Raw genomic sequence first — 20,189 nt, 5'->3', positions numbered from 1 at the left:
TGGATTATTATTCACATCAGACCTTACAGCCTGTCCGGTCAATTCTCTGTCCGTATGCTAGTTTAGTGGGCAAACTCAATGAGATGCAGGAAAGCCACCGTGAGTGAACTTGTGATTATGTGGATCAGTCGGTCTCTCATCACGCCTCCTCTGCAACGTTTTGCGCACGTTTCAGCAATCAGGTCGAAAGTGTTCGGACACACAGCGGCACTCGCTGCCATAACACGGAGAAGGTCTAATTACCGGACTTTGTGCTGGTGCAGGCTACACGTGAGTCTGAAGCTGTTCCCTACCGGGGGCGCGCGTGCGCTCTAAACACAGCACCGACGGCTTTGCGAAGTGGCAGCTCAGGGAACTATAGACATCAGTCTGAAGCGCAGCTCCACGCGAGGACACGCACTGTGCATCATCTCCGACCGTCTGTGGTTCTTGGAATAACAAACATTCTCCCAAAGAAGCTCAGGAGCGAATAACCAGCAGCGGAGAAGTGATGGACGAAAGAATACCGCATTTACAGGACAGGCAGTTCATGGAGCACGCCGATTTTTTGGGGTGAGTGTCGCTTTTGGAGAGAGAGAAATAAATTAATAAGAAAAAGAAAACTGTCCAACTATGTCTATGTAAGTGTTATGGTAACCTGGTGAATAAACGGAGACTTTCCTCTTCACTTTAGGGTGGATTACCCCGCTCTCTACATGTGCAAATCCAAAAGAGGAATAAAGCGAGAAGATGGTGGGAAGGTGCGTGCGCTTTCTTACACAAAGACAATCTAAATATTTCGTTTGTTTTCTTTATCAAACCTCCGCTCGTTCTTCTTACTCAAAACCATTCATATGTAGCCTATAAGAGAATTACTTTAGGTGTGTTTACAGTAAATATATATTTCTGCCAGCAGGACGCATACAAGTTACCACACCGGTTGATAGAGAAGAAGAGGAGAGACAGAATCAACGAATGTATTGGCCAACTCAAGGATTTGTTACCCGAACATCTGAAGCTCTCGGTGAGATCATGACACTACAAAAGTTTGTATTCACATGCTTAGCGAACCTGCATGGTTTTATATGGTAGAGATCTCGCAAACAACCAACTGAACCTTTGTTTTCCGCCATAGACGCTCGGGCACTTGGAGAAGGCTGTTGTCCTGGAGTTGACGCTGAAACATTTAAACGCACTGACTGCTGTCACTGAGCAGCAGCACCAGAAGATTATTGCTTTGCAGAACGGTAAGAGAGGTTTTTTAAAAAATGTTTTACTTCTTGGTAATTTTCTGTGGTTGCAATATTAAACTGTTTGGATAACATGACACAATATTCCTTATATAGAGAAAGCCTGTCTTATTAATACAATACTAGAACATGTAGGCTACATAAACAAATAAAAGCTATAGCGATAATGCGCATTTGGAGATTACCACACAACACAATAAAAACACGTGCTGTTGACAGGCGTCTGTCTGATCGAGACATTGGCTCATAATGTGCCACCGCTTACAGAATGACAAGTTGTTAATCTCTGAATTTCACGGTTTTTTTTTTGCAGGGGACCGGTCGATGAAATCTTCCATTCATGCAGACCTGGATGAGTTCCACACCGGGTTCCAGGCCTGTGCCAAAGAGGTCCTGCAGTACCTGAGTCATTTTGAGAACTGGACGACGCGAGAGCAGAGGTGCGCGCAGCTCATCAACCACCTTCACAAGGTGTTGGCGCAGTTCCAGACCGGCGCGCAGCACCAGCTACCCGCCGGGGACTCACAGGAGGAGCAGAAAGCCGACAGCCAAGCTAACTGCGTCCCGGTCATCCAGAGGACCCAGGGCGGGGAGCTAAACGAGAACGACACAGACACGGACAGTGGATACGGGGGCGAGGCTGAAAAGAACGATGGCAAAGACAAAGAATGTGTGCGCAACACGGTGCAGGGACACAAGGCGATGAAGATCAAGCAAGAGTTTGGAGATGATCGCCCTGCCAAAAAACCAAAGATGAACTGGCCCGGGAGCGGGTTAGGGGGCGCAGACCCCACCAGGCCCGAACTGTCCCTAATGAACTCTCTGATGGGAATAAGCAGTGTGGGACAGCAGCAGACGCCTATTTGCATGCCTTTCTACTTCATCAACCCCTCAGCCGCGGCGTCTTATATGCCTTTTCTCGACAAAAGCAACATTGAAAAGTACATGTATCCGACCGCTCTTGCATCCCCTTTCCCCTGGCTGTACCCGGCTCAGGCGGCAGCAGCAGCCGCGGCCGCCGCTTTCCCCGGCTTTTCTGCGCACTTTGGCGCTTCGTCCAAGGGCTCCCACAGTCCAGACAGCGACGAGTCACACGAGGCTGAGGCGGGCTCACCTGAGGACCGCGAGGAAAGTCCCGCGAGCGACGACGGGGAGGATGACGTAGATGACGCGACCCAGGAGAGCGAGAGCAGCCCACGTGATCAGTTTTCTGCCTGTCAAACAAGCTAATTTGTCTGTAACCTTTCCGTGCATTCTCCCGAGGAGTTTATGTATTTCATTATTATTTCTTTTAAGCTAGTTTTAAAAACGAGGTTTCACAGAGGAGTTTCTCGTGTACAATATTGTGGCGAAACAGGGGACATTTGTAACGGCGTGTGCCTTTTGCACTTATGCTAGATTAATCAATCGAAAAATGAGTATCGACAATGATTGACATTAATACACGGCTGTATTGTGCTGGAGTTCGTTTTGTATCCTCTTTGATAAAAACTTTTGAAATGGCATCATTGGTGCCAAAACTTTGAGTAGTACTACAGTGCTCTTTATCCCAATCAGAAAGCCACTTTGGATGTATGAAGTTGCAACTGACCTCTGCCAAGGTTATTACGAGCTTGGCTGACTGACTGTAAATAGTATTACCTGGAAGACAGTCTTATTCATGAACATGTAAATGTTCACTAGATGGGCCTTTTAGAGGAGTGCCCCTGAAAGTGCAACGCCCACAATACCTCATCTCGTACTTGGCGCATGGGGTTGGCTCATATGGGAAGCACATTACTGTCCCTCCTGAGAAGACCCGCCTCCCAACACACACACACACACACACACACACACACACACACACACACACACACACACACACACACACACACACACACACACACACACACACACACACACACACCATCATGAACAACAAATATAAACATCAGCTACTTTGACAATAACACATTGATAATAATGAAATAATGGGAGAGCTATTATGCCTGAGCTGATTTTTACAATTCTGTGTTAACTCTGCTTTACTTCTTTGTTTTTGTGAAAAAAGTAAAATCACTGAAAGCATACAGAAAAATGGAAAGAAGAAACCCTTTTTTCACAAGGGGCTGCTTGACCAGCATATTGTATGTCCCCTGAATGCAGCATTTCAGCACAGAGGGACAGTGACCTCCTGTACCTCCAGAAACATTGTAGGATAGCACCTTATAGATCTTTGATATTGAATGTACTTGTATTTTTCCCAGCTGTAAAGTTTGTATCTATGAAGATCTTTACTCTTTCAGACGTAACGTGCACTTTTATCTGCCCCCCCCCCCAACAAAAAGTCACCTTATCTTTGAGTCAATCACTGTACTTCTCTTTGACCCTTTTTGTTTTTGTGTTGAGTTTTCTTGAGATAAAGCTTTAGATTTCAAAAGAGAAAGCAGAGATCGCCAGGATTTCAAGCAGTCATGTGACAATAAAGTCATTTGCCCAATGTTACAAAACACTGCTTATTTCTCGCTCTTTCGGGGAAAAATTATTACAATCATAAACTAAAAAAACAATTACCAATCCTACTACATGCCAGACTATCCCCGGTTCTGTGTTGTTTGCTATCAATAAATAAAACCTTTTTTTTTTTCAAATGTTTGACAATGGCGGGAAAGAAGCTGTGGTCATGTGGCCATGAGTTACGCCCTTCGCCATTTTAGGAACTTTAACTTCATCTTGGCCTGTTTTTCTAAGAGATTAATTCCTGCAAGTGTCGTGTTGTTCAGCTTTTTTAAAGTTTCACGTGTGACTGAATAAACAGATGACTTTTAATTGTATTTTGCAGACATTGCTTGTAGATTTCTTCTGCTGGTTTCGCCTCCAATCTGTTATCAGCTGTTATATAAAGTGGCATGTGCATCTGTAAATATTTTTTCGTGTGTGAATATACCATAAAGTATAAATGTCTATGTCAATGTTGTATAAGTCTATGGATTTTCTTTTTTTTTAAAGATTTAACTGAGCAACTGTTGCACATTTTTTGTTAATGCTTTACACATATGCTGTTCTAAATTATTGCTGATGAGTTGTAAAATAAATATTAAAACTAAACTCTGCAGGCTTCCTCTTATTAAACAGACATTTCCTTCATGTTCAAAGTCTCACGTGCTAGCGAATGCAGGACCACTACTGGAGCATGTTAGAACAGTACAGTATTGCTAACAGTCAACAATAGTGTAAGTCCAAAAGATGAAAGGTATTGTTGCAAAGCCTGTAATCACCTGACTGGTCACAGCAGAGGAATGTACATTAAGCCAAGGCCTCAAACAAATGTCATGTGATAAAAGGATGATGAAGTGAGATTACCCTCCCTCTGTTCAGTTGGATGAAAAACAAGGGGCCTCCTCCCTACTTGTCAAAAGCCTTAAGCAGGCTCAAATCCAGTCTTTGTTGATGCCATTAACTGGTTTATACAAAGATATTCATTTAATCTTAATAGTTTCATGAGTCTTGAAACTTCCTCCCTTGACTTTCTGGTTAACCTGGCCACAATGAAACCCAACGTATGCCTTTCAAGGTTCGGCAAGAACGTGCAAGTGGAGACCCTTTTTCAAACTCCCAACTTTTTCTCTCAGATCAAATTACATTAACGTTCTATCACTATCTTCTTCCACCACAAAGAGCGTCTTTGAAAGTTCAAGACAATTCATCCCTGGTATAATTTTACCAGAAATCACCCTTCCTAAAAACCTCCTATGAGGCTAATTAACATTGTTTATTGATTGCATGAAAATTAATTTAATGGCATTCCTCATCATTCCATTCTCCTTTGAGAAAAAGGTGTTTTCCACCTGATTCTTATCCCCACCATGTTGTGTCTATGTTTCCACCATTCCTGAGTAAAGGTCTCCATCTGCTGGTGAGAAGTTTAAACAGCTTTCATAGCATATACTGTACAACCTCATTCTCATTTCCGACCACAGGGAAATAGTTACAAGCCACTTTTGACAACTTTTTTTGGCAGATGGTTTATTGAATCATGCTATCCATGTCATATCAGCAGCCAGTTACAGCCATACATCTGTCAACACTTTGCAGTATATTAAGGCAAGAAAAAATACAAACAGGTTGAGTACAGTCGACATCTTTACAGTTCCCTAGAACATATGCGGTTGTAAACAGTGACCACAGCTACGTCTCATCCAACAGTGGAATATGCACAAAAGTGGTTTCTTAAAGGGAAAATTCACCTCCCAATATATAGACTATCATATCCTAGTTTTTAAACCAAAAGAGAGACACATTGTGGTGACGATGTGTTTTGTTGCGTTTTTGTGGATACTGAACATTACGTTACAGGGTGGATTTCCCTTCTTACATCAGCCATCGATTCCAAGGGAGACCGTACTCATCCAAACTGGTGACTAGGGGTAAACAGTATGTGTTGCATGATGAAATAAAAGAGAGAACATGTGAATGATGTATTATGGTGACATGTTATTACCATTGACATTCCTACAAAATACTGACGGATACAACATAATTATAGTTTCCTTTGTTGCTGTGTTATTTCCGTTTCTCTCTGTGCAACTATGTGGCACCAAAATATCTAAAGACATTTGATCTAAACTAACCATGATCATTAGTTAAATGTCTCTACTAAAGCTTCATGTTACATTATCCAACCGTGGAATGAATATAAGGCACTTTGATGTTATTAGCAGCTGAATTACAACCAAGGAAGGGATTCACACCTTGGCTATTCTGCGGACTCTGCGGACACACACACACACACACACACACACTCTGTAGTCACTGACTCGCTCTCTTTCTCATACACACTGTAGCTATAGCTAGCCATTGTATTATTACATGCCACTGTTTTTAGACTCAACTAATTGATTTACTATACTGCAGGTGCTCTGCACATTCAGATATGGCTATATTAATGACACAATCATGCAACAAGACCTACTAATCTTTGGCCAACGATCCTTACAGAAAACAAGCATAATACATTTGGCAAAAATATACTGTAAAGTCATCTTAAAAACACAGAATCAGCTTAAGAGGATATTTAACACTGTTTCATTATGCAGATATTGCTGCAGGAATGAGGGCACTCCACTTTTGTAACTGTGAATGAACAGCTTTGTAATCAAATATAACAATTAAAGCTGAAAATTAAGAAAACATATTTACAGTTAGCCAGCCTGTTGGTACATACAGACAGAAACATTCTTAGGTAACAAAACTATTAATCATCTGTGCATAGTTGAAACAGACAGTCCGAGCTACAGGAATACATTCTGATATGCAAAATGATACATTCTACAGTAGACAGTTTTACTATAGACAATAGTGGATCCTTCATTACATATATAAGAACAAGTCCTGGGTGAAATGTTTTCACTGCAAAAATTCCATTTGATTTTAGAGATACGCTTCACAGATTTACATACCATAAGATTCTCAAGAATACTGTTTAAAAGGCAATCGTTTTGAGTCATGATGCTAGTGAGAAAAACTATTCAAATCCTTCAGTAGGTACTAAAGTGAGAATAAAAGTACATTAAGTGGATATGTTTATAAAGTAAGTCGACAACAGCCTGATGTTTAGAAAGTCCAAACACGTTCAGAGTGTGCACCATGACACAAGGTGCTGCTTGCCGTTGGTTTTTTCTTCATGCCATTTCCATTCCCACCAAGTGCTCCAAGACTTCAATTCAACAATCACCATTGTTCCTTCATTATTTGAGTCTTCAAAATCAAGGTTGCCTTTATGTAACTGAGACAACAGTGCATAGCGGTGTGCTACATAGGGTATCCTGTGCTAAAGATATCCACTCACAAAATGTGTTCCAAGGGTGAAATTGCCTCAGAAAGGGAGCCATGATTTGTTCCTTCCATCTCACACATAGATCCCCTCTGGGTTCAGGCCAGAAGCTAGCGGGCTGTGGAGGACCCGGAGGTGACTTGGCATTGTGTGCGACGACACAGGGCGCTTCAGGGAGCCCGTCAGGGGAACTAAATCTGAGAATAAAAAGAATTGACAGAAAGAGAATTAGAAATGTATTACAGAGACATTTTCTCACACTAAGTTTTGTATTTCAAATTTCAAATCAATGATTCATAACATAACAAGTAGTGACCCAATTTAAAAAAAAATACAGAACCAGATTTACACTGCATGTTATCTCTGCTATACTGCCACCAAGGGGCAGTCCTGAGCCATTCAGAGAAACTGCCGATGCAGTGGATTTAATGGCTTGAATGGCTGGGCACTAAAGTGTGATTTTTCACACATGATACAGAAGGTTACTAGAAGGACATAAAGAATTGTTTTATTACCGGTACTTATTTTTAACTGAACTCTATGAGCACGTAGTTTAACAAAGAGACCAATGAGGAAGCCCATGTCATGCAATCAGGATTTGGACTCTTTAGATATATTCAGATTAAGATTAGGATAACTGTTGTGTGACAGATTTGAACCGAAATCAAAGCAAGTAGGTGGTAACAGTAAAGCATCATTTTGACCGCCATTCCTTTAAGAGCAAATTTGGGAGAATGCATTTTTGGGTACACTAAACACGAAAATGCTACCAGTTATTAAGGCTGCGGGCATGTGGACTACTAAATATTTCATAGTTGTGCTTAAAAATAGATGTTTTTGCTTGTACATTTGAATTTATACATAACTTTCTACTTGCAGGCTTATCTTCTAAGTTTGTACATTTTGGCTTCCGCCTATAAAACTCGTATCTCAAGTTTGATATGCAGCTCTATGCCTCCAGGCTTTATTGTAAAAGCTGTGGTTCAAACACATATTGCAAAAGATGAAGGCTTAACTCACCCTATTCCTGAAAGTCAATGTCTTATCTATCTTTATGCATGTCTATTTTTGAAGCTTAGAATGGATGTTAAATGTAAGGCAACTCTACATAACTGGTGGCAGCCAAATATGTATATAAAAATAACTAATAATAAAAATGAATACAAATAAACTTATTTTTTGCAAATTATGAATCGATTCAAAATCTCAGAAGGTAGGAATCTTGATTTTTTTCACCACCGCTATCAATTACTATGCCACCAATGACGTGGTACTTTTTTACTGTAAAGTTTTGAATAACTAGCTGGCTGATAGTTGTTGTGGATGTCCTCTATTACGTTGTGACAGCTCTCCCATTATTCAGCCCTCAAAGTTAATGTATCAGCTCTCTGCTAGTCTCCTGAAGGGCATCAGAGCTTTGGTCCAATCAGCTCCATCACACAAACTGCTGAGCATGTGATAGAGGGACAGCGTGATGGAAGGAATGACGGATAGACAGAGAAAGTAGGGTGAATGAATGACGCCAGGTCTGTCTGTATCCAGGCAGCTATTGGCCTGGAGAATATAGTTGCAAGTTCTGGAGTAGGTAAAAACTAATACTGTACTCTCCACTAAACCCTACCCCATTTTCTGTCACATAATCACACACACTTACACACACACCAAGCTGAGTCACTTTCTCCCAGCAATTTGTCAAGAACACATGAGGTAGGAAAATAAATTTGATGGAACAGATTTACTTTACCAATGCAAAAGCTTTCAAGACAAACTGCACTTCATGCACTGCAGTAAAAAAACCAAGTCATGTGCCTCCAGTGTAAATGGCAACCAAAGTGTGTTTTATCATTCAATTAAGTTTTAATTCCTGTCTTGTGCCAGACCAGCTCAGATCAGATAGACTTGACTGACCCTCATGTGACCGACTGCTACAGGGTCATTTCCCTAATTGTCATTTATGTCAGCAATGTAGAGCCCACGTGTGACACACTAGATATAAGATGCTATATTTGACACAATACTGTACTCTTATATTTGAGGCATTGGAGTTAAACCTGTAATTAAAAATCCACCCATTAAATGTGTATAACAAAAGGACATTACCTATACTGTGAGTGTTGAGAGTACTTTCATCGTCAGTGGGTTCAGCCGGCAGCACTGTAACCTTGGAGCCCGTCTGCTTGATGAACTGCTGCAGGTTGACCTGCCTTAGCTCCTTGGTCAGCTGCTCCAGCTCGTGCTGCATGTCCTTTAATAAAACAGCATGCAATGGATTCTTCAGGAAGCAAGAAAGCGTTTTCAAGTCAGCTTGAGACTGACTGACAGCTATAGTTACAGATTATTAGGGGAGGGACTATAATAACTAACCCATAATAAATACATTTTCCGACCTTACTATACATGGATTTCGGGTTTGAATAATTTGGCCAGAAATCGCCTTTTTAATTCCATTTATTCTTCTTCATGTTAAAAGCTTGATGCCTACATTGCCCACAATGCAACTCAAACGCCAACGAAGAATGAGGTTGTTGTTGTGTAGTGGCGCTGTGACTAATTTAGCTTCAAGCATGAGGAGCTGTCAACATAGATCTTGTTATTATTACTTCCACACTCCAAGATTTTCCATTGTTCAGTTCAATTGACACAATTTATAAAGACTTCATACAGTTCTCTCTGGAGCCACCAACAACTTCATATATGCAGTAGTACTCCCCTGTAAAGCACACATCGGTAAAATAAAATAAATAAATAAAATAAATAAAATAAATAAAATAAATAAAATAAAATAAAATAAAATAAAATAAAATAAAATAAAATAAATAAAATAAATAAAATAAATAAAATAAATAAAATAAATAAAATAAATAAAATAAAATAAAATAAAATAAAATAAATAAAATAAAATAAAATAAAATAAAATAAAATAAAATAAAATAAAATAAAATAAAATAAAATAAAATAAAATAAAATAAAATAAAATAAAATAAAATAAAATAAAATAAAATAAAATAAAATAAAATAAAATAAAATAAAGGTTTGAGTTCATCTTCAAACTGGCAGAGATTCTGCATCACAGTGAGAGGTGTGTCAGGTGCACAAATGCTTTAATGCATTCTTACTGATAGACAGTCTTCCTTATCAATACATCACCCTGCAGTCTTATTTTGAAAAAAAAAAAAAAAACTTTGGCAATTAAAAATAAGCACTTGAATGCATGCTTGTGTCTCACCTGCAGCTTCTTGCTGCTTTGTCCCAGTGACCTGTCCACAGCTCTGCAGCTGCTCTCCAGCTGCACTGCCTGTCTCTCCTGGGCTTTCAGCTCTGTCTTCACCCTGAGGACCTGACCCCGAGCCTCTGCCTCGCTCACCCACTGGTTCTCCTGACGCTCCCTGTGCAGCCGCTCCTCTTCCAGGCCTGCCTCCACACTCTGATGGGACAAAGAGACGAACAGACATGGTAAAAAGAAAAGTTAACCACCTATTACAATACACAAACATCACTACGAGGAACAGGCTAAACAACTTTGATCAAAAAGAACCAACAAAGGAATTATTTTTCTTTGCTGGTTGATAGTATATTATCCCAAAATACGCTTCTAAAATAAGATTTTGTAATTCAATCCCCCCAAAATGTCCCACACAAAGCACACCTGTACCATTGCCAGCTTTTCTCCTATGTCCAGCTCACAGCCCTGCAGGCGTCCTCGCAGGTCCTGTAGTCTCTCCTCCAGCTGTCTCTCGCTCTCCAGCTCAATTTGCAGCTCAGTGGCCCAGAACTCCTCCTCCTCCATCTCCACCTCGTTCTTCCTCAGATGTTTCTCCAGCCTGAGGATGTCCTCCATCAGCCCCCCTCCTCCTCCTGCACTGTGCTCTCCCATGGAGCCTCCCTCTCGGCCCCCTCGGCCTTCAGCAAGGCCCTGGAGCTCAGCCTCGTAGGCCCCCAGCTTCTTCTCCAGCACGTTGAGAGTCTCTCTCTGTAGACTGACCAGGCGGACCAGATCCTCCATGCGACAGGCCCACAGGCCGGGTGAGGCGGCCCCGATGGCTGGCCCCGCATGGTGGAACCTCCGCTTGGCCTCGGCCTCTCCCACTCTCCCTCCTCCCAGTATCTCCCTGAGGCCTCTGGGAGCGCCGGTGAAGGTCAGAGACTTGCGGCGCGGTTCACGGCGGCGGAGGGAGTGGTCGTTGGGATGCCGAAGCTTAGCGAGGGGAGGGAGGCTCTGCCGGTGCAGCCCCCGCTCTGGCCCTCGGAGAGGGGGCCCCTCTGAGGGGGGCCGCTCAGTCAGAGAGGGGCCTGTACGGTGCAGGATCAACTGCACGTCACCGGCGTATTGGCCCCAGGTGTTCAGAGAAGCCACGGGGCTCTCGTGAGGGGCCAGGTGGCGCTCGGTGTCCCGCCATTTCTCTACCAAGGTGTATCTCCCCGTGCGACCTGGGCGGGAAAAAAATTGATTTTAAACAACAAAAAAACGCAACGTGTAACATATTCTCATTGCGGGAATTTAGATTTTATATTCAAAGCTGCTTCAAGCTATTTTGAATGATTTTAAAGCAAACTCAAAAAATGTAGCCATGATATAGGATAATTTAATAAAACTATTAGGATAACAGGTTTCAAACAACTGACTTCTCACACATTTAGCAGACACAGAGCAACATTATCATTCTGCTGGAGTTAAAGTTCCTATTTAAGCCAGCCTGTCTGGTTTTATTGCTGAAAACAGCTCACAGTGGTTTTATAAGTGAGATAAGAGCCTTAACCCATTGATGCCTGATGCTGCGCGACAGAAAGGAGATACATGTTTCGTCCCGCACTATCAGGCATCAATGGGTTAAGTCTCAACCATACAGTAAGCAGGTTGACAAACTGCATAATCAGCTAAAAGAGACTAAAAGCTGCAAAGATCTGCAGTGTAGGCCACTCTTAGTGGGTTCGGCATAACAAACAACCCTTTGACATTAGACATCTGATCAAATGTTTAGAAGAAATAATATATACACAACACTTGCAGGGGTGTTTAGACAGGATCTCCTGTAAAATGCTAAAGTACCAAATCAACATGGACGTCTGATAGCCTGAACTGGTACATATGCTTTTAACAGTAGAAAAAGGCAGAGGAAGGGGCTCAGAAGTGCTGCTTTCTCAGTTTGGCAGTAGACCGAAGGGTGAGTCAGACTTTCCCTCCTGCTACCGAGCGCTTTGTGGGATGTGATGTCAATACAGTCTGTTGAAGGTGCCATGTTCCTGAAGGAGCCATATGGGAAAGGGGGGGTTGCTCGGATCCAAGAAAGTACCAATAAAGCCTCTGCCTATGACCCACTGTATCTCAGCAGGAGCTTACCATGAGGGCAGGAGTCTCAAGTACTCGGTTGATTCAAGTTAATAAAAGAGAACTTGGCATTTTGAAGAGCCTCATACTTAGATTACAGTTGGGATACCCTTGATGAAAAGGCTTCAATAAAGTATACCTTGGCTACTAAAGAAGTACTTGTGATGCATAACATGTGAGAGAAAATATTCTTAGATTAGCAGACTAACCTCATGTACAAACAACTTTAAGATGTGTAGTGGACATGGAAGTGCTGTGCAGTCAGAGCAGCCTGTATCCAAAGCGAAACAAACTGGATTGTCTGCAGCCTTTCGAAATGAAATGCATTGCCTGAATGTCACTAGCACTACGCAGGTTTATAACAAAATGTGACAAAAGTGGCTTAGGATCAGGAATGTATTAAATTCCTTGTCCTCGCATGTCCATAACATTGTTTGCCAACAAGATAATATTGGCTATTATTGAAAGCTAGATACCAATGTTTTTACACAAGTACAACACAAAGTACTGCTAACATTATGGATTCGCAAAAAATGCTTAATTAATGTATGTGAGCAAGAAGCATTTATTGAATCACTTGGGTGTGACTTTAAATGAGCCAAGTCCAATTCACAATAGCGTAATCCAATTTACTGCATGAGGGAGTCTAAGAGTCCTCTCAGAGGTGTGTGTGTGTGTGTGTGTTGGTACGTGTGTGTGTGTATGTGTGTGTGTGTGTGTGTGTGTGTGTTTTCATACTAGTAGAAAATGTATCTACCTATGGCCTGTGCCAGAGCGATCACCACTTCCTGGCAGGTGGTTGCCTCAGTGACCCCGCAGACGACCCTCTGGACTCCATCCACCCAGACCTTGAGTTCCATGGTGGGTCAGAAGCGAGGGGGCCGGTTGTGTAGTGTTGGCCCCGGCATGGCTGAAGGCTTCAGTGGTGCAGGGAGTCTCAGGCCCCCTCTGGCCACTTCACATGGGAGGAAACATGGAGGGGAAAACAGGAAGCAGTGAGTCAGGATGTGCTCAAGGCCACAGCTGTAATACTCAGTGGCCTTAACGGATAGAGTCTTAACGGACACGCGCACATTGAAACAGTTCCAACTGGGATAACACCTACTAAAAACAAGTGCTCAGATACGTGGCTATTATACAAGGTACAGTGAGGCTATTTAAGTAAGTAGCTCAGTGTAGAAAAGAATAGTCCAGTTGAGAATGGACTTGTACAGCCAGGCATGGAAGGAGCATCTGGTGATAACACGCTTGTTTTGTTCTTCTATGAATAGGTACATGTCTGTTGGGGGTGCAGGAAGAGTCTGCCAGCAGGAATTCCCAAGTCCAGTTCCTGCTTTTGTACAGAGAGCTAGGTTGAAAGAATTGGAAGATGACATAAAGTGAGGACAAGAACCAAGAGTGAAACAGAGAAAGCATGAACATGGAAGAAAAAGAAAAAAGGAGGTCCGGAAGAATTATTACACCGGAGAGTAGGGATTTGTTTTTGATGTTGGATTGATTTTCAGAAATCTCAAACACATGTAACATAGTCATTGTACAAGGAAAGCTAATGCTATGATGTGAGAATAACTACATTTTAAGATGGGCTGTCTATATAAAGTCTATTTGAAGCGCTTTGAGTGCGAGAAAAGCGCTATATAAATTGAATATATTATTATTTTTATTTTTATATAATTGCTTCCAACTGGTGCAATTTAAAGATTCACCAAATCAGCTATGCACATGTGTAAGTGTAAACTGTCTAACCAGATTTTCAAAGCAATTTTTTTAAAATGTGAATAATTCTGACACCACACAGGATGTTAAAAACACGTCAAGGGCGAGGGATCCTTCAAAGTGTTCTTCAAGGACAGTGCACTGGGATAGAATGTGAATGGCATCTCCCCAGATCCGTATCATTCCCCGTGGATCTAACCTTCACTGCACCTACACCACAGAGTCAAAAGGTCCATTGTTTGCCAACCCCCCACCAATTACACCTCCCCCAGTCTGCCTATCCCCCCATACACATTCACAAAGTCACCCACAGCAGCCGTCTCCACCGATTGCTGTTCTGAAAAATGTGATAAAGACAATAAGAAGCGATGCAAGATAAAATTGGTAGAACACAAACAGATGGAGCTGTGACTAATGCTTATTTCCATTTTTTTTAATCAGTTGATTGCATTATTGTTTACTTTATAACAAGAACAAAAACACCCATAACAAGTTTAGAAAGTGAAATTTGATTTTTGCTTGATAAATTACTGTAAGTGATTATTAGTGAGAGTATTCCATCTTTTTGTGTGGTATAAACCAAGTAGTTACCTATTAATCAGCTAATCGTTTTAGCTCATAAAAGCTCAGTGATTTATCAGAGATTCAGGGACACTGATTCAAGTGTACAAAGAGTGTCTCGTTTAGTATTAATCCAATAAATACACAGCCTGTGCATTTGTATGTTTGTCACCTTCATCTGTGGCCTGGCACGCGATCACTCTATTCTTGGCATATTCACAGCTGGTTGGAAACCGCTTTTGTCCTTCATTCGGACAGCCCTTAAATGGCATTAAGGGCTGAAGGGTTGAGAGGAACTGAAAAAACGTGTCACACACACAGCAAGATTCTTTCTACAGGGACCCAAAACACTGTCCCCATTTTGTTTAACCCGTTTTTTCCAGGGGCATGTGGAAAAAGTAAATGGGGCCTGAATAAGTCTTGATGCAAAGCAGGCATAGTGGATAAGCCAGGGAAAGGGTTCGGAGAGAATCCAAGGGGGGGGGAAGGGGAGGAAGGTGCCTAAAAAAATACTACATATAAAAGCACTTTAGTAAGGGGGGATTTCCAAGGACTACTGCATGGTATAATGTATATTATATTGGCATTAACAAAAGTTGAGCTTTAACATGTTTTCAAAATCAAAACACATTTAACTTTTCAATTCAGCAACTTTTCAAACATATCTGATCACTTCATCTGCAGTAAAGACTAAATAAACAGGCTGATTTAACGCAGCTTCCTTGCACAAGCTCAACAAGACTCTTGCAGGGAATTTCTAACTGTCACATACCTTCCTCACAACATTTATTTTCATTAACATTAAGCCAGAAAGGGCACAGCAGTATGGGGCAGAGTGCCATCCTGAGCTCTGGAAGCTCCGTTCCTCAGGCCTGTCAAAGCCAAAGCCTGGGGAGATGCCCGCTGCCTGATTTGTGCATCTCGTCTTATGCCAGAGAGAGGCATTTCAGGCAGAGACAGAGGAGGGCTTAAATGGCTGTGAATTCTATTTAAACCTTACTAAAGATCACACATTATGCTCATTCTCAGCTTCAAAAAAATTTAATTTCGGTTTCTGCTCGAAACTGTTTTCATGCTGAATTTTTTTTTAATATTTCTCACAATGACATATATGATGTAATAAGGGGTAGATAGTCTGATTGGGGTTTTTGAACACAATTTCAGAAGGGGTTGAGGTGGAGAAAAAGAAAGGGTTGTTTTTCCTCATACTTTGGGAGTCTCTTGACACAGCAGGGGAACCATATGATTGTTGAAAAACAATAAAAAATTGTTTTTTGCATTATAAGTGACCTTTAAGAGATGATTGCAGCAACTCCTTGTGACTCCAGGGGACATTTGGTTCAGTATTTGGTTCAGAAGTGTTGACTCAAGATGTGTTCCTTTCAGAGCAGAGAGGTGTGTGTGAGCAGGCTGACTATATTCTCCAGGCCTACAGGAGCATACCGAGCTGGCAGGAAAAAAGGCTTCCACTGGCTGCTGCTGCTGGTGTAAACAACCTACCATATGGTCCTGTGGGTGGTGGTCCAACACTGTAAAATACACCATGAAGAAAAATTACTGTAGGTGGTCTTACAGTATGAGCTTGTAATACGGCACTGCTTATTTGGGAGATTTACAGTCTGTCAAACATCACAAACTGGCCTGAGTATACCTGCAGTTTGCTGAACAAGGGGGTATTTGAGGGGAAAAAAAGAGAGAAACTGGGCTTTCATTACATTATAAAAACAAAATCGAGACCGAGATCCAGTCAAGAGAAAGCCTGTGGGTCCGCAAGTTGAGAAAAAATGATCTCACAGGAAAACACTAATGTCCCACACAAGTCACCACTTCCCCGAATAGACGCTGTGACCCTCTGGTTCGTATCCAAATGTACTGACCATTGTTTAAGAAAGTGGAAAACAATACAGTCATTCCACGATGCACATAACTTTAGGCATTGTAAATTTGAAGGCATTTATACCAAGCAGCCAAATAAAAGTAGTGCATCATTTATTATCCAGGGGATTCTGACATGCAAAACTCCCCCAAGCTGTTGTTAATGAAAGACAATGGGATACTTCTTATAGACTGAAGCGACAACAGTCTATTGTACTTGAATTTAAACCCCCTTGCCTAATGCTAACCAAAACTTTAATTTAAATTGGACTCCCCGTAGTTTAACATGTAATTACTAGCCATTTATACTCCTTTGTAATTGGTAACAGATCTGTTGCGAAGTAGAGTTCTGTGAGCAGCCTAAGACAGATGCTGCTTTATTGTGGAGGCACTGGTGGCTGTGACTCGGTTGGAACTGACAGGAAATATCTCTTTCCCTGCTTTCAATTGCCCCAGATTGTCATCAAGTGACTCAGGCCAGTAAACAATCCCTGTGTGGTTAACAGTTAAGGGTCTTGTAGTGGGAACCAGATAAAATAGTTCCTCATCATCAGTTTGCCAGCCTGGCATGTATACAACACCCGGTGCCTCTGTAAACAAAGCAGGGCAAATACTGTTGCCAGACACAGGCCTTGATCCTGTAAAAGGGGAATCTGATAAGATTCAAGGTATGCATTCCAACAGGCAACAGCTATGCAATGACACTTCAACAAACTGCATCCATTCAGAAGTGTTTTAAAACTGGGGCAGACTCTAAAAGATCAAACATGTGTTTGCAACATTTTGAACAGTTGAATTGTGCAATCCTTGTTTGATGTATGTAAAAAACAAAAGAGATTCACTAAATCTTATTCTTTTAAGAGATGTCTCAATGCCTCTGCTGCCTCTGCATCTCAGTTAAAGGTGGAGTCAGCGATTCTGGAACACACTTGAATATCTGGTGTTAATAGGCTGAGGCTCTGTAAACTGGTATGTAAACAAAGGCTATGTTAAAAAAAGGGGGCCACACTAGCTAGCCACATGCCCGTTTACAGAGCCTAGGCTGTGTGTTTTTCCGAGCGCACACAGTACGGACAGGTAGCTTACTGTGAAAAAATATTTGCTGATTTTGAAAGAAAGGGCTTTCGATAACAAGCATTCTCCAGATTCTCCAGTCTCACAGTTGCATTAGCCACTTCACAGTGACAATATCTTTAATGCTGCAATGTAGATAATAACCTTTTATAAACCAGCCATTAAGGGGAGACAATATATTTGTGCTTAGAGGGGCAAGAAGACAACTGCAAAATGTCCTAACAAAAGAGAATGTTTTTTGTATAAATATGTGTGCCCTAAACTTAGCACCGAAGTTGGCCCAAACATATACAAAAAGAAGGAACAGGCATTGCTTAGCATCAGCAATCCAACTTTTTTCCAGTTGCAATCTAAAAATCGGAGTATTTTGGATTAAACCCACATCCAGTCACGCTACAGACAAAACCCTCAGGTCTTGAGAGCTCTGCAGCAGGCACTGCCCCGGAGCAAACTCCCCCCTCCCTCTCTCTCTGGGCCTGGCTGATATTAAACTATTAGGTTCTGGAGCAGCCTCCCACATTTGGGGAGGTCAGTGCTGGCAGCATCTTGAACATCTGGACGGCACGTTTGGCCAGCAATAATGCCGCCTTTGTTCCCTTGCCATATTTGCTGCTCACACACTAGCCAGCTTTGAAGAGTCAGCTGGGGCAGGCAGCAGGACCCCTTGCACTGGGGCAGAGGCACAGCAGCATGCAAGCAGCACAGCGGGTGGCCCTAGCCAAGGTTTAGACGTAACAGCGGTTCGTAAAACATCATCTGGTGCTGAATCACACACACTTTTGCATATAAGCATTTATAGAACTTAAATGTGTTTTTTTTTCTCCAGCAGCAACTAAAATTGCAGCCAGGCATAAAAAAGTTAATTTATTTTTCCAGTCTGGAGGTGGTTCTTTGGAGCCCGGTCTTCATGATACCATGACACCCTTAAATGCAGAAAAATAAACCACTGAAATACATGATTCTACTTCTAGACTAAAACAGTGCTCTAAGCAAAAGACTGTAGAGACATAAAACCTTGGCAGAGTGCAGCAACTCCACAGGTTGGTCCTGCTGAGAAACCTGATGTTTATGTGTTTGTAATTCAGAGAGAATAACCTGTAGGTGATTGTTAGGCCTAGATCTAGATCGTGTTTATGCTTACTAATGTATAAACAGTCTCTGAGGCTCCCTATACTTGCAGAAGATGCTGGACCTGATGACAGACATTGACATTAGTGTGAAAAAGGGCAAAGCAACATTTATGAAACTATGTTCTACAAAACCAAGGCCTGCTGAAAAAAACTGCAAAATACATAAAGTCTGAATCACCCGAAACACTCACGATTGCCTTTAACTGTAGCCTATACTTCTCAAATGAACAAATACATAATTAAGAGTATATAGCTTATAGTTTGATGTTTTTGAAGCAGACTATATCAACATCCTGACGAGACACATTACATGGGTCCCTTTTAGCCTTACACTGCACCCCTATTCCTCATATTGTTGGTGTGGAGAAATGGCGATAATGGGTTGTAGTGGTGGGCTCGGAGAGTATAGCCCAACTCTTCTACTACAGAAATGTTTCCGTTATCTCAGTCGCAACTAAAGCGGTCTCAGCAGCCGCAGCAGCACATTCTGCTATTATTAGCATCCGTGTAATGCTCTTACCTTTGAGGTGCAAATGGGATTTAGGTCGGTGCTCCCTATCCGAAGTGAAGTTTAGGGTGAAATCACAGGTAACGGCGTGAATTCCGCAAAAATGTATCCCTGTTTCACCATTGCCCGGTAAATCACTTCACCGACGAACTGCGACAAAGTAACGCTTGGCTGCAGGACGAAAAACACAAAAACAAAACAAACCACAGAACAAAAGGCTAAAGGCACCTCCGCCACACACAATTCACGGTTCGGTCCCCTGTCCGAAAGTTCTGTGTCCTCTCTGTGCGCTAGGCGTTTGCGGTCTCACCAATAAGCTGCGGAAAAAGCCCCTCTCTCCGTTTTCATTACCCCTGCTGGTAGATCCATCGCATTGGAACGACTGGAAATGGGACACCGCAAGGCATTGTGGACTGTTGTAAAGCTGCAATACAGTTTGAGGGGGGAGGCGACAAAGAGCCAACTTTTACACATGCAGGACATCTATAAACGAAAGACCATATAAAATACTGACATAATAACCCCACTCCAAAATAGGCCCATTTAGGGCCATATGTGAGCAAGGCTGTGTCAATCCCATGATAAATCTAATTGATCATGGAGTTGACTCAAGTTAAATGAGTGCTTCCTGGTATGTTGCTTTGTTTAAGAACAAGTTGAAAGTCATGTAGGATTAAAATAAATAATTAAATAAAAATCTGCAGATGTAGCCTGGAGAAAGTGTTTCATTCATAATGTGTTTTCAAAAGAAAGTTGTGCGTTGCTTTTATTCAAAGGGAGCCTACTGCAGTATAAAAATATGAGCCCCTTTTACACAGCCAGTGAAAGCCGGGAATATGCCGGAATTTCGGCCCTCCGCCCTGCTGTATAAATGCGACCGTTGCGGAACGAGGGAAGGAAGGAGCGAGAGATTGTTCCGGGAATTTTACTACCTCGGGGTAGTAAGATTCCCGACACA

The 20,189-nt window shown here is 41.9% G+C and overlaps 2 protein-coding genes across 4 annotated transcripts; one reads left to right on the top strand and one right to left on the bottom strand.

The window, feature by feature from the left end:
* Positions 1-218: 218 nt before the first annotated feature.
* Positions 219-4,316, top strand: bhlhe41 (basic helix-loop-helix family, member e41). Its single transcript, XM_080027184.1, has 5 exons — positions 219-552; positions 674-740; positions 896-1,003; positions 1,115-1,226; positions 1,543-4,316. Exons 1-5 carry the CDS (start codon positions 491-493, stop codon positions 2,457-2,459), a joined length of 1,266 nt encoding a protein of 421 aa, XP_079883310.1. The 5' UTR covers positions 219-490; the 3' UTR covers positions 2,460-4,316.
* A 901-nt stretch (positions 4,317-5,217) lies between these two features.
* On the bottom strand, positions 5,218-19,595 carry rassf8a (Ras association domain family member 8a). 3 transcript variants are annotated; one of them, XM_080028321.1, is made up of 6 exons: positions 19,244-19,595; positions 13,125-13,322; positions 10,688-11,469; positions 10,268-10,465; positions 9,142-9,313; positions 5,218-7,238 (listed from the first exon to the last, which is right to left on the bottom strand). In XM_080028321.1, exons 2-6 carry the CDS (start codon positions 13,225-13,227, stop codon positions 7,117-7,119), a joined length of 1,377 nt encoding a protein of 458 aa, XP_079884447.1. In that variant the 5' UTR covers positions 13,228-13,322; positions 19,244-19,595; the 3' UTR covers positions 5,218-7,116. The 3 variants fall into 3 exon arrangements, with proteins under 3 accessions (XP_079884447.1, XP_079884449.1, XP_079884448.1); XM_080028323.1 differs by having other exon boundaries at positions 9,142-9,286; XM_080028322.1 differs by having other exon boundaries at positions 10,694-11,469.
* Between the last annotated feature and the right edge of the window lie 594 nt (positions 19,596-20,189).

The sequence above is a fragment of the Ammodytes marinus genome, assembly GCF_949987685.1.
Source record: "Ammodytes marinus genome assembly, chromosome: 5".
Classification (NCBI taxonomy): domain Eukaryota; kingdom Metazoa; phylum Chordata; class Actinopteri; order Uranoscopiformes; family Ammodytidae; genus Ammodytes; species Ammodytes marinus.
The sequence above is the reverse complement of the archived record's forward strand: the minus strand, read 5'-3'. Positions and strand labels throughout refer to the sequence as shown.